The 13776-nt window shown below is 47.5% G+C and overlaps 1 protein-coding gene across 1 annotated transcript in view; it reads right to left on the bottom strand.

The window, feature by feature from the left end:
• LOC137571130 (cytochrome P450 2G1-like) overlaps window positions 1-13776 on the bottom strand; it is a 38462-nt gene that overhangs the window by 5489 nt on the left and 19197 nt on the right. The window contains exons 6-8 of the mRNA XM_068279856.1: window positions 12311-12452; window positions 10105-10292; window positions 8471-8612 (exon numbers count right to left, since the gene is read on the bottom strand). Of these exons, the coding sequence (XP_068135957.1) occupies window positions 8471-8612; window positions 10105-10292; window positions 12311-12452 (472 nt within the window). The remainder of the gene's footprint in view (window positions 1-8470; window positions 8613-10104; window positions 10293-12310; window positions 12453-13776) is intronic.

The raw sequence follows: 13776 nt of genomic DNA, 5'->3' as shown, positions 1-13776 counted from the left end.
GGGGCCTGTGATCTGTAGCGTCTCACGACCCACCACTATTTGATTTCTTTCATCGGGTAGGATCGAGCAAATTGCTAAAAAATTAATTGTTCAGCCGATTGGGCCTGCATGTTGGGGCATTGATGGGGGGGAAAAAGTAGCGGATCAGTGAAAAACGGCACCTAGCGCCTACGGTATACAAACGGTACCTCATAGACTTATTATAAAACGATATTTATCGTTTTTATAGTGAAATAATGGCGCAGGATGTCAGTATGAAATGTATTGTTTTAAACCTCATCTTCTTGTTTATAAAATGTTATTTATAGTTTTAATTTTCATCTTCGTTTGCCATTGTAAAAGGTGTTTTTTTTTTTTTTTTTTTTTTTTAATTTATAACATTGTTATACCGAATAGCCCTAACTAAACCGCCGCATTCCCGACACTCTAATCTAACGAATTGCCCCCCAAACTCCCCGGGGGCAATCCAGGCTTCGTTTCCCAGTGAGGCAGGGCTATGAGCAGCAGTCCTGCCTCACACATGTCTGTCAGCGGCGGATCTCCGCCTCTCCCTGCCCCTCTAAGCGAAGGAAGACTGAGGGGGCGGGGAGAGGCGGAGATCCGCCACTGACAGACACTCGTGAGGCAGGGCTGCAGCTCCTAGCCCTGCCTCACTGGGAAACAAATCTCGGATTGCCCCCCGGGGACTTTGGGGGGCAATTAGTTAGATTAGAGCGTCAGGAATGCAGCGGTTTAGTTAGGGCTATTAGGTATAACAATGTTATTAAATAAAAAAAAAAAAACTTTTACAATGGCAAATGAAGATGACCATTGAAACTAAATACGATAAATATCGTTTTTAAAAAATATTATTCAAAAAATGGCGCCATTCGGCCGGCGCCATTTTTAACTGTACGCAAAAGTAGGGCAGTGTATGGCCAAACTAAAACTAATTTGCTAAACTGGACTAGTCTACTGGGTATTGGCAAACCACACCCACCTCTGACCACACCCTTCCTGTACCTCCAGCTTTCTCATAGCCTGGCCAATAATGCAGTGAGCGATCACATGGACAGAACTAATAGCTCTTTAGTCAAATTCTCATCCAGCTATGTGAACTAACTGGCAGTGATGATCACCGGATGATGTCCGAAATAGGTTTTATTTATTTTATATTCGGATTTCATCCATATGATTAAATCACCTGTGCGGGTGGGTGAGAGGAGGATAATCTTACCCATCAGACGTTTTCTTAGATCCATCCCTCGGCACCTCCCACGCTGCATTCCAAGAGACGGTCACGCGACTACTTCCTCCTTCCGGGTTGAAGGAGGAAGTGATTGTAGTCACGTGACAGTGGCTTGGAACATACCCTGGGAGGCACCAAGGGATGGAGCTAAGAAGACGACTAATCAGAATCAGAATCAGAATCAACTTTATTCGCCAAGTGCGGCAGGAGCCGCACCCGGAATTTTTTGTGGACACACGGCAATTGGCATGAAAAGCAAAAATCAAAAACAATTGGCATAAAAAACAACGTCAACATGGTACAGATAATGGCTACATAGACACAACCGCAGTTTGACAAGACAGTGACAGCAATTGGCAAACAGCACTTGGTACAGGTTCTTAGCTACAGAGACACCCAGACGTCAGTTTAACAGGCAGCAGCAGTTCATAGATCAGTTCATAGATCTGGTTGGCAGAATTATCTTATGCAAGCGGACATACTGTACGGTGACACGTGGTACTGCGTGGCCAGCTAGAGACAAGTTCCTTCTGTGCTCGTATTCCGCAGAGGGGTGGCTGGGGGAGATTAGGGGGTGTCAGTTGGGAGAGTGCATGATTAAGTAGAGCAACCGCTTGGGGAAAGAAGGTGTTTTTATGCCTCGTGGTTTTGGTGAGAATGGTCCTATAACGGCGACCTAGAGGAAGGGGGACGAAGAAGCGACTACCCGGGTGGGAGGGGTCCTGAATGATCCTGTTTGCCCTAGACCTCATTCTAGATGACTGTAGGATGTCCAGGGTCGGCAGGGGTGACCCAATGATCTTCTCAGCAGCACTGATTACCCTTTGGAGTTTGTGTTTGTCCCTTGCATTAGCCCCGGAATACCAGACAATGATGGAGGAGCAAAGGATAGACTCGATGGTGGCAGAGTAGAAGCTGATCATTAGCTCCCGCGACATCCCGAACTTCTTCAGCTGCCTGAGAAAGAACAGCCTCTGCTGGGCTTTCTTTTGAATTACGGAGGAGTTCGCCTCCCACTTCAGGTTGTCTGTGATGGTGGTGCCAAGGAACCGAGCGCTGTGTACCCTGGAGACCTCAGTACCATTAATGGAGACTGGACTGGGAGATGGAGCGTTCCTTCTGAAGTCCACAATTAGTTCCACGGTTTTTGCTGTGTTTAATACAAGTTTGTTTTCCTTACACCACCTGAGGATCCGCTCAATCTCCTTACGATATTCGTGCTCGCCGTTTTCATCTATGAGGCCTATTATGGTGGTGTCATCTGCAAACTTGATGACCTTGACAGAGTCTGCGGATGAGGTACAGCTATTCGTATACAGTGAGAAGAGAATCGGGGACAGCACGCACCCTTGCGGGGCACCAGTGTTGGTGATTCTAGCACTGGAAGAGCAGCCGCCGATCCTGACTAACTGCGACCTGTTGGTCAGGAAATCCTTGATCCAGGTGCACAGGTTAGGGTCAACACCAAGTCGTGCTAGGCTTTCATACAGGATGGTTGGACAAATGGTGTTGAAAGCGGAGCTGAAGTCTAGGAGCAGGATCCTGGCGTAGGAGCTTGGTTTATCCAGATGTTCCATGATGTGTGCTAGACTGATGTTGATAGTGTCCTCCACGGACCGGTTGGCCTTGTATGCAAATTGCAGGGGATCCGTTTTGGTGTCGGTGTGCTCCTTCAGATAGGAAAGAATCAGCCTTTCAAAGGTTTTCATGATTATTGGAGTTAAGGCAACCGGTCTGTAATTGTTTAGTTCCGTAACACCTGGCTTCTTGGGGACCGGAATGATATTCGCTATCTTGAAGCAGGAAGGGACCTTGCTCACTGTCAGGGATTTGCTGAAGATTGACGTTAGGATCGGGGCTAGCTGGCTTGCACAGGTTTTCAGGCAGGCTGGAGATATGCCGTCCGGGCCTGGAGACTTCCTGGGGTTGAGCTTCTGGAGGTGCCGTAGTACGTCAGCCACCCAGTTACCGGTGCTTGGAGGGCAGTGGCCGCTTGGGGGGGTGTGGCAGGAGGCTTCCCGGGTGAGGATGAGATTGCTAGGTCCTCAGAGTGGGTGGGAAGGTGCTCGAACCTGCAATAGAATTTGTTGAGCTCCTCGGCTAGCGCAATGCTCGGAAGTGTGTGTTGGGGAGGGGGCTTGAAATTAGTAGCTGCCCTGAGGCCTTTCCAGACATCCCGTATGTTGTTAGACTGAAGGTCCTGTCTTAGTTTGTTTGAGAAGTCCCGCTTTGCCGCCTTCAGCTCTCGGTTTAAGGAGTTTCTGGCTTCCCTGAACTCCTCTGGGGTGCCGGATTTGTGTGCTTCCTCTTTGATTTTCCGTAGGTGGCGTAGCTTGCCATTGAACCAAGGTTTGTTATTTGGGAAGACTGTAACGTTCGTTGTTGGAATGCATGACTCTTCGCAGAAGCGGATATAGGAGGTGACATTTTCCGTCCATTCCTCTAGGCAGGGAGCCTCGAGAACTGACCAGTCCGTGCTATCAAAGCAGGCTTGTAGTTGACCTTTGGCCTCCTCAGTCCACTTTTTAACAGTTCTGACAGTCGGCTTGGAGGTTTGAAGGAGCCTTCTGTAGGTGGGGATCAGGTGAATTAGGCAGTGGTCGGAGTTGCCTAGGGCAGCCCAGCGAGTAGCCTTGTACGCATCCTTCAGGACCGTGTAGCAGTGGTCCAGGGTGTTATGGTTCCTGGTGGGGCAGGAGACGTGTTGCTTGTAACGAGGCAGCTCCTGGCGAAGGTTTGCCCTGTTAAAGTCCCCTAGGATGATGAAGAGGGAGTCCGGGAGGGAGGTCTCCCACACTAATATGGTGTCGCTGAGTGAGCGCAGGGCAGTCTTGGTGTCCGCATCCGGGGGGATATAGACGCCTACCAGGACATAGGAGGTAAACTCTCTTGGTGAGTACTGAGGTCTGCAGTTGATAAGTAGAATCTCGGCATCTGGAGAGCAGCTTTTGTGCAGGATGGTTGTGTTTGAGCACCAAGCACTGTTGATATAAAAGCAGATTCCGCCGCCCTTACTTTTCCCTGAGAGAGAGGGGTCCCGGTCTGCTCGGAAAAGATTGAAGCCCGGTATGTCGAGGTAGTTGTCTGGGATGTTGTGATTAAGCCAGGTCTCAGTGAAGCAGAGGACCGGGGAGTTGCCTTCGATCGAGGGGTTTGCTCCCAAGTAGTAGCAGCAGCTCGTCTAGTTTAGATGGGTAAGATTATCCTCCCCTCGCCCACCCGCACAGGTGATTTAATTATATGGATGAAATCCAAATAAACTTTTTTTTTTTTTTTTGAGCATCCCTGCTAACTGGACACCAGTCAGATCTCCTTAGTGACAGGGCAGTGATATGGGTAGCGAGGCTGCACGATATGCTTTCTTACCACAGTGGATCACTACAGGTCACTTTAAAGAGGACCTCCATGCAAAAACTAAAAAAGTCCCCACATCACTCCACTTCGTCTGCTTGGTCCCGCCTCCTCTCTCTCCTCCGAGAAAATTAATGCAGTAAATAGCTTGGCGGTTTTCTCGGAGGAGAGAGGAGGCGGGGCCAAGCGGCAGAAGTGGAATAATGTGGGGACTTTTGGGGTGGCTTTGTGGGACAAGACTTTGGAAGTAAATATATAACTTTGCATTACAGCAGCGCTGACGGATTTTTAGTTTTTGCATGGAGGTCCTCTTTAAGGAAACCAGATACCTACAGCGATCTGCTATCAGTGTCACACCTATAGAGAGAGAGAGAGAGAGAGAGAGAGAGAGGTCCACATGCAATTCACTTATCCTGCTCTGTTTTCTCCCAGGTTATTTTTTTGTTTGTTTTTGTTTTGCAGCTTGTTAAAAAATGCATTTGAAGCGACCAGCAAGCAAGAAAACACTCTGGATAATTTTTACACACTTCTTAACTTCCTTTTTGATACTTTTTCAATTTGCAGGGTGCTGAACAGTTAGTGTAAAGAGATAATTAAAAATGATCTCCTAAGAGATAAGTCAGGAGAAAAGGTGGGCTGCGTATTGGCCCTGGGGCCTTCTGCAATTCACGTTTTTTCCTGAGTCATCTCCTAGATCATTTAATTTCTCCCTCTTTAAAAAACGCATTTTACAATTCAAAAAAAAATCAAAAAGTACATACAAGTAGAGGAAAAGGTACTATCAAAATGATTCTGAGTATTTTCCTGCTGGCTGGTGGTTTAAAAACAATTTTCACCTTTTTTGGAACTTCACCAAATCCAGAGTAATTTATTTTAAACAGAATATGAAAAATGGTCTCCTAGGAGAAAGCTAATTGCATATGGGCCCCAGTGTCATGGTTACACCGATAGAGATAGGGCAGCAGGGTGGTGTGGTGGTTACACCGATAGAGATAGGGCAGCAGGGTGGTGTAGTGGTTAGCGCTCTCGCCTTGCCGTGCTGGCTCCCCAGCCAGGTCAACATCTGCATGGAGTTTGTATGTTCTCCCTGTGTGGGTTTTCTCCTGTCACTCCGGTTTCCTCCCACAACCCAACAACATACAGATAAGTTAATTGACTTCCCTCTAAATTGGCCCTAGACTATGATACATGCACTACACGATGCATACATAGACCTAGGACTATGGTGGGGACTAGATTGTGAGCTCCTCTGAGGGACAGTTAGTGACAAGACTCTATATACTCTGCATAAGATGTCCATGCTTTATAAATACTTAAAGAGAGTCTGAAGAGAGAATAAATCTCGCTTCAGAGCTCATAGTTAGCAGGGGCATGTGTGCCCCTGCTAAAACGCTGCTATCGTGCCGCTAAAGGGGGGTCCCTGTCCCCCCAAATCCCCTCTGTAATGCGGGGGAGCGCTTCCTGGTTGGGGCAGGGCTAACCGCCGCAGCCCTGCCCCACGCGTGTCTGTCAGCGCGTATCTCCGCCTCTCCCCCGTCCCTCTCAGTCTTCCTTCACTGAGAGGGGTGGGGGAGAGGCGGCGATGCGCGGCTGATAGACGCGACTGGAGGCAGGGCTGCAGCCATTAGCCCTGCCTCCAGGAGCGACCAAGTCTTGCGGGGGTGGGTTTGGGGGTGAAGGGACCCCCGTTTAGCGGCGGTTCAGCAGGTGCACACATGCCCCTGCTAACTATGAGCTCTGAAGCGAGATTTATTCTCGCTTCAGAGTCTCTTTAAATAAAAATCGGCCTTTTATGCAATCAACTTTTTCCCCTTAGTTTTCTCCTAGGTGATATTTTCAAAATTGTCAATATAATGCCCAGGACCGGATTTACCATAAGGCACTGTAAGCACATGCCAACAGGTGACTGATGATGGAGAGGCAGCTCACTCCTGTCCCAGAGCGCCTCTCTCCTTCCCCTATAGTGGCTGGATGGTGTAATGGTTAAGGGCTCTGCCTCTGACACAGGAGACCAGGGTTTGAATCTTGGCTCTGTCTGTTCAGTAAGCCAGCACCTATTACAGTAGGAGACCTTAGGCAAGTCTTCCTAACACTGCTGCTGCCTATAGAGTGTGCCCTAGTGGCTGCAGCTCTGGTGCTTTGAGTCTGCCAGGAGAAAAGCGCAATATAAGTGTTATTTGTCTTGTCTATGAAGAGTCCGGAGCAGAGTGTAAGGCCCGGTTCACATTAGCAGTGGCCGTCCGGAATCGCCGTGCCGGAGCCGCACCGCTTGCAGAACGGACGCACGGCATAGCAATGAAAGCCTATGCGTCCGTACTGCCGGACCGGAGCCGGACCGGATCCGGCCTCCGTTCCAACATGCGCTATTTTTTGATCCGGCTCCTCCGGCAGCCGTATCCGGGGCGGAGCCGGACTGCACCATCCGGCCAATACAAACCAATGGGAACCGGAGAGCGCACAACACACTGGCTGAGAAATCCGGATGTTCTACCCCACTTCCTATGCGGATTGTTGCGGCGATATTGGATGGGGACACGTGGGCAAGCATTTTGGAGTGGAGCAGCACAGCTGGATCCGGATCCGGAGATGTTGGCAGCATGTCGCAGGTGGAGGTGAGTGCTAAACAGCAGAGGGCCTGATTCCACAGGTCCCCCTTCTGCTGACCTCCCAGACCCCAACATTTTTTTTGTTTTTTACGTTACTTTTGCCAAACGGATCCGGATCGCATCCTGATGAACACCTGATGCAACCTGACCGGATCCGGATCAGAACCGTACGGTTCCGATCCGGATCCGGTCCGGATCCGGTCAGGTCATCCGGTCCGTTTGGCAAACAACCGCAAGTGTGAACGGGGCCTAAATGAGGTTACTCACCTAGGTCTCAGCATTCCACTGACCAGATCTCCCTCCAGTCGGGGGTACCTCTAGCTACTGAATACGGAGGATAGCTCTGGCTCCCTAATACAAAGGGACACCTGTAGCTTCCTATGATGGGAAAGGGAAGTAAGGGAGGAGTGACAGCTGGGACAGCCAGCACACATGTGGTTCAGCGGGGGTCTGTAGGCTCATGGAGGGCGGAGTCTGGGGTGCCAGGACTGTCTATAGGCTCCTGTGATGTAAATCCGGGCCTGATAATGCCGTTTAAATGACCAAGCAAGAAAAGACTCAGAATCATTTTGGGCAGTTCTTTTTGCAATTGTTTGTTTCACGTGAGTTCTCTCCTAGGAGATGATTTTTCTTCTTTTAAACTACATTTTCATAATTTTACAATTTTAAAAAGTAATCAAGAGTAGGTGAAAAAGTACTGCCAAAATTATTCTGAGCGTCTTCTTGCTTGTTGGCGGCTTAAAACACATTTTATGACAAGTTGTGAAAATATCACCTGGGAGAAAAAGTGTATTGTCTATGGGCCCTGGTGTGCAATCCTCACCAGAATTGCTGCGTATGGGAAGTAAAAAAAGGAAAAAGGAAATTATTTTTTTTTTTTTCAAAAAGGACCTTGTTTTTGAGAAAATAAATTTTAAAAATGCAAAGGAGAAATGTGTTTGTTTGTTTTTTTTTTTTAAACTTTGCATTTTTAAAATCCATTTTATCAAGTCTTTTTGAAAGTCCTTTATTTTAAATGTTCCCACTATTCTCCTTAATATACTTAGCAATTTTGGTGAAGATGGTATATTTGGGGGCTGTGCTGTTAAGTTGCCACAAAACGACGGTTCCTGATTACGTTTACAAACTATAAATTGCGTTTTTTTTCCCCTGAAACATCACATTCTGATTTTCCATAATTGTGAATTGTGATGCAAAATAACTTGTGCGTAACTTGTACTCCTCACTAGTTGTCCCTATAGAGATCTGGTGGAGGTGTTGCACCTATAGAGATATGATGTTATACCTATGGAGAAGGGTATCATAGCTTCTGGTTTACAGAATTTTCCATCTTCATCCAGGAAGTTCTCCGGGTCAAACTGGTGGGGGGTCTTCCAGTGCTCGGGGTCCGCCAGGGCAGAGGCGAGAAGGGGGATGACTGTAGTTCCCTGGAGGAGAAAGCATAGAATGATGGACTTGGCAGGGCAGAAATATTTACGGATTGGGGTAGAAGTGGTTGGGTACCGCTCTGCTGGGGATAGCATTGAAAATAGTGGTGTAGCTAAGGAGCTCTGTGCCCCAGAGCAAGTTTTACATCCCCCCCCCCCCCCCCCCCCAGCACTGTATTGATACGGTGCACCAAAACTTGCCAAGGACAACCACAGTGTCAGAGGTGCAAGAAGGGGACGGGGGGATAGTTTGTTAATGATTACCACTATTTGAAGCATCTATAGAAGTAATTATTAGCATCCCAGGACCAATAGAGAGCTAATACTGCATCCCCTATTGCCAAACCAATGATTTGAGAAGGGACAGAGGAGGATGTTCCCTAACAAATGCCCAGTCAGGGTGTGGTTGTAGTTTGCTGGACTGGGCCTCCACCACAGAGAGGCTACGCAAACCCAGCAAGAACCTTCTTACCGGATGCCCAGGATGACCTTTGTTGTTTTATGTCTTTTGTCCTGCACATGGCTATACTAGGACAGCTGCTACTATGGTAACCATCCAGCTTCTCTGACTGTGGCCAGTGACCCAGATGAGAATAGGAAGTTACCAGCAGGTCATTTGTTCTTTATGTGTAATTCCACTCCATGCTTTCAGGATCTCTGGTCTCTGGAGTTTCTGGGTACTTTCAGGCTACTATATTTACTGTCTTCTAAAGCAAACCTGAGGGAGGGGTGGGGGGTCAATGGAGTGGCACAGATGTGGAAGTGAGTGGGGAGCATAAAGGTATTGACTGTCACTTGGCTGACTTGATGAGCCCAGTAGATCACTGGCCAGGCAGGGGTCTGAGGTCAATGGCTGGGTTATCGTTAAACGTGGTCATTTGTATATGTATAGGCCTTTATTGTGTAAAGGTAGACACACATTAATAGATTGCAGCAAGGAATCTATCAAACTGCAGTGTTGCACACACTCAGTTTTGATTGGCCAATTATTATCCAACTTTACCACCTCCATTCAGTATAAGGGCTGGCAGATTTTGAATGTTACGAACAGATTGTTCATCTAAGGTCTCATAGTTCACGTATGTGGTAATTGGCCAATCATTGTCTGGATGTGTGGAGTAGGCTTTAGTTGTAGCCCCTGAGCATGCATGTAAACCTAATTGGATCAGCTGCATGCTTGTTTCATACATTCCCGTCTGCTGTACAAATCAGACTGTCCCAGTTATTTAAGTCTTTGGCAGATTCCTATGGTGTTTCTAATGCTGGGTGCAATTTTGACAGATTTAATGTCAAATCGATTAATTCCAACATGCCCAGCCTGATTTCCGAATGATTTTTCATAGAAGTGAACAGAAGATTGATCAGAAATCAGATGGGACATGTTGGCAATAATCTTACAGTAAATCGGTCACAAAATTGTATGGTGTGTGTCTAGCATAAGTCACACAATCTAGAGTTTTTGTTGGGGGCGGGGGGAGGGTCTGGCACTCACCTTGGGGATGGTGAAGCCCTTGAAGTTGGTGTCTTCAGACATTTTGTGGGGAAGAGCCAAAGGAAGGATGTCTGCGTATCTCATGATCTCGTGCACCACGGCGTTGGTATACGGCATCTGGAAACGGTCCGCGATTCCGGGCAGCCTGTCTGGACCAATCGCCTCATCCAATTCCTTCTGGACTCGCTCTGCGCACAAAACACCTCAGTGTGAGTCAGACGTTCATCTGAGCTAAATACCCCTCAGCGACCCTACTAGATTCTAAGCAGGCCTTGTTAAAGGACCGCTATCGTAAAAAAAGTAGGCAGTTAAAAATCTGACAGAACTGACAGGTTTTGGGCCAGCCCATCTTTTCATGGGGAATTCTAGGGTTTTTTTTTTTTTTTTTGTAAACCGCATTTCCTGAACAGTTTAACTGCCAAAATAGTAAGATGCTTCCTGCCAGCCTCCCTACTGACTTGCACACTATTTAGTCCGTTAGACTTTACAACAGCTGTTCAGGAAATGCTGTTGAATACAAAGAAAAATCTGAGAATTCCCCATGAGGAAATGGAGTGGCCCAAAACCGGTCAATTATGTTGGATTTTAACTCCCTACTTTTTTTGGCGATAGTGGCCCTTTAATTCTATAAATGTTCCTTTCAGTGTATGGGCTTCCAGGAATAGACCATAAACTGCTGTCTTTAGTCTTCAGGTCTGAGGCCTAAACCTCTTCCATTATGGTGAAGCCACAGGTTGTACTCCCGGCTCGAGATTCCTTCATCTGACCCCAGCTTGAGGCCTCTTACCGTTAGAGGATGGAGTTCTGTGAATCCAGCTCTACTCCGGTACTCCGCTCAATGAAGTGGTGTCTGCCTCTTCCCCTCGGAAGACGGATCTCTGTGAATCCAGCGTCTAGCAGCTTTGCTCCGGTACTCTGCTCAGTGCAGGGGTGTCTGTTGCATGCTGGCCCAGCGCAGTGGTGTCTGCTGCATGACCTGTCACATGTCATTACACAAAAACCTGCATCGGGTCACTGAGAAGAGGCAGCGACCGCGGGGATGGATGTACGGTGCACACACAGAGTAGTGCGCCAGAATGGGTGAGTTGCTATGCTGACAGGGGCCTTGGGAAACAGTTGTTTGTGTGGGAGGTTGCTGGCTTAGGGGCCCTCTGGGGTGAATGTTGCCAGGTTAATATTCCCCCAGAGGCAGAGCCCCATGGTGGCTTGAACAAGCCCTGTAGGGAGCCACTGGAAACTGGGAGACCACCACTCCCCTACAAACCAAGAATATGTGAAAGAACCAGAGTTTAACCAACAGTACTTCTAACAAAATATTCTTGGGGCACTTCAGAAGGGTGACACAGCCTGAAACGTTGTGCCTGTGCTCACTGTACGTCCTGCTTTACAAGAAAAGAATGTTTTGTTAGAACTACTGTTGGCCGATCTTTGGCTCTCCTGCATCCATCCAGCTACAAACTTTGGAGGATCCCGCATCCTGGTGAGATGTTACTTTGGGGGGGGGGGGGTAGTAAGGGTGTCTGTACGGAGAGGTGGTTAGGCGTCGGGTAGGGTGTTTGTGCAGGGCGGCAGTTAGGGTTAGGTGTCGGGAAGGGTGTGTATGTGGAGAGGTGGTAAGGCATCAGAAACGGCGTCTGTGCAGAGAGGTGGTTAGGGGTAGGCGTCAGGGTGTTTGTGCAGGGGGACAGTTAGGGTTAGGCATCAGGAAGGGTGTCTGTGCAGAGGGGTTGTTAAGCAACAGGTTGGGTGTTTGTGCCGGGGCGTGGTTAAGGTTTGCCGTCAGGGTGTTTGTGTGTGTGTGTGTGTGTGTGTGTGTGTGGGGGGGGGCAGTTAGGGTGTCTGTGCAGAGGGGTTGTTAGGTGCCAGGTAGGATGCTTGTACCGGGGCGTGGTTAGGGTTTGCGTCAGGGTGTTTGTGCGGGGGAGGGGGGAGTAGTTAGGGTGTCTGTGCAGAGGGGTTGTTAAGCAACAGGTAGGGTGCTTGTGCAGGGGTGTGGTTAGGGTTAGACATCAGGAAGGCTGTCTGTGTGGAGGGGTGGTTAGGTTTAGGTGTCGGGGGAAGGTTCTGTGTGAGAGTTGGGTTAGGTGAGGTAAAATATTGGTATTTAATACCAGTCTTTTATGATCCTTTACACTTCAGTAGAATACCTGTAAATTTACCAATTTTTTAGGCCGCCCTTTTATTATGTATGCGCTCGTCCACCCACCTTGTATGTGCGGATGCTTTATTACTGCCAGCAGAGCAAACTGCAGGGTGTTGGCTGTGGTCTCTGTTCCAGCCACAAACATCTCAAAGATGGAGGCCACCAGGTTGTCCTGGATGAAGATGTTGCGGTCCCCTCTGGAGTCCTGCGGTGACAGCCAGAGAAATCGGTGTAAGTTATTATCGATTGGCTGGAATCCATTCACTAGATGCAGATCGCTAGAGGAGGGAGGGTCACTGATATGCAAATCGTTCCAAGTTGGTGCAGACTGTATCCTGGCTTTCATATATATTTATGGTGCTTGAAAATGGACCAATGGAAAAAACCTCTGCAGTCTGCAGGATTTAATTGGTCTGTTTTCAAGCTGCGTATATTTGCATGATAAATTGGCACAATCTGCATACACTCAAAATTCTTTGCATCTCATTGACCACCCGTAGCCTACCCACCTCCAAATGTCTCTAGTGGGAATAACACGAGGGGATGCAGCAAACGTTTTTAAAGGTAACCTGAGGTGAGAGGGATATGGAGGCTGCCATATGTATTTCCTTTTAAACAATACTGGTTGTCTGGCTATACTTCTGATTCTGTCTCTAAAATTCTTTTAGCCATAGACCCTGAATGAGCATGCAGCAGATCAGTTACTCTGACTCACAGCAGGAGTTTTACTCGATCAGCCATATGCTTGTTCTAGAATTCTGACTCGGACGCTACTTGCCAGAAGATCAACAGGGCTGCCAGACAAATGGTGTTATTTACAAGGAAAAAAATATGGCAGCCTCCATATTTCTCACCTCGGGTTCCCTATACATTCCTACTTTGCTATCAAGTAGCATTCAGTGTTGACCTGGCCTATACTGGAATAACAGGAGGTTTGCTGAGACATTTGGCAGCTATGTGAATGTTTTTACAAAAAGGGGACACCGAGAGTCCAATATAGTGTAGTATGTACTGGTATCAAGTGGATTGATGAAAGAGCAAATGCAATCACACTCACAAGGCAGGGTCAAGGCAACGCGTCTAGTGAAAAATGGCGCCGGCAAAATAATGGCGCCCCCTTCTGCCCGATATATGTTTAAAATGATATTTATCGTTTTGAAGGTTAAAATAGTGCAGACCTTTTGAACGAAATTTATCGTTTTAAAACTTTTTTTTTTTTTTTTTGTCCTGCCTGAACGATATTTATCGTTTTAACCCCTGCTTTGCTGTCGTTTGGAAAATATCTGCCCGCCGGCTTTAATGTTTAATAGCAAAGCCCCCTTAAAAGTTAAAAACACCAAATTTGCAGGGAATGTTAAGAAGAAAATTGTGAACAAGAGGGAAACATTTTTTTTTCAAAAAGACTTTATAGTTTTTGAGAAAATCGATTTTAAATCTTCAAAGAGGAAAATGTATCTATTTAAATCGCGTACTGACATTTCCGCGGCGGAAACAATTCCTGCCGACTTTAGCAGTTAATAGCAAAGTCC

This window comes from Hyperolius riggenbachi, chromosome 4 (assembly GCF_040937935.1).
Source record: "Hyperolius riggenbachi isolate aHypRig1 chromosome 4, aHypRig1.pri, whole genome shotgun sequence".
Lineage (NCBI taxonomy): Eukaryota > Metazoa > Chordata > Amphibia > Anura > Hyperoliidae > Hyperolius > Hyperolius riggenbachi.
The sequence above is the reverse complement of the archived record's forward strand: the minus strand, read 5'-3'. Positions and strand labels throughout refer to the sequence as shown.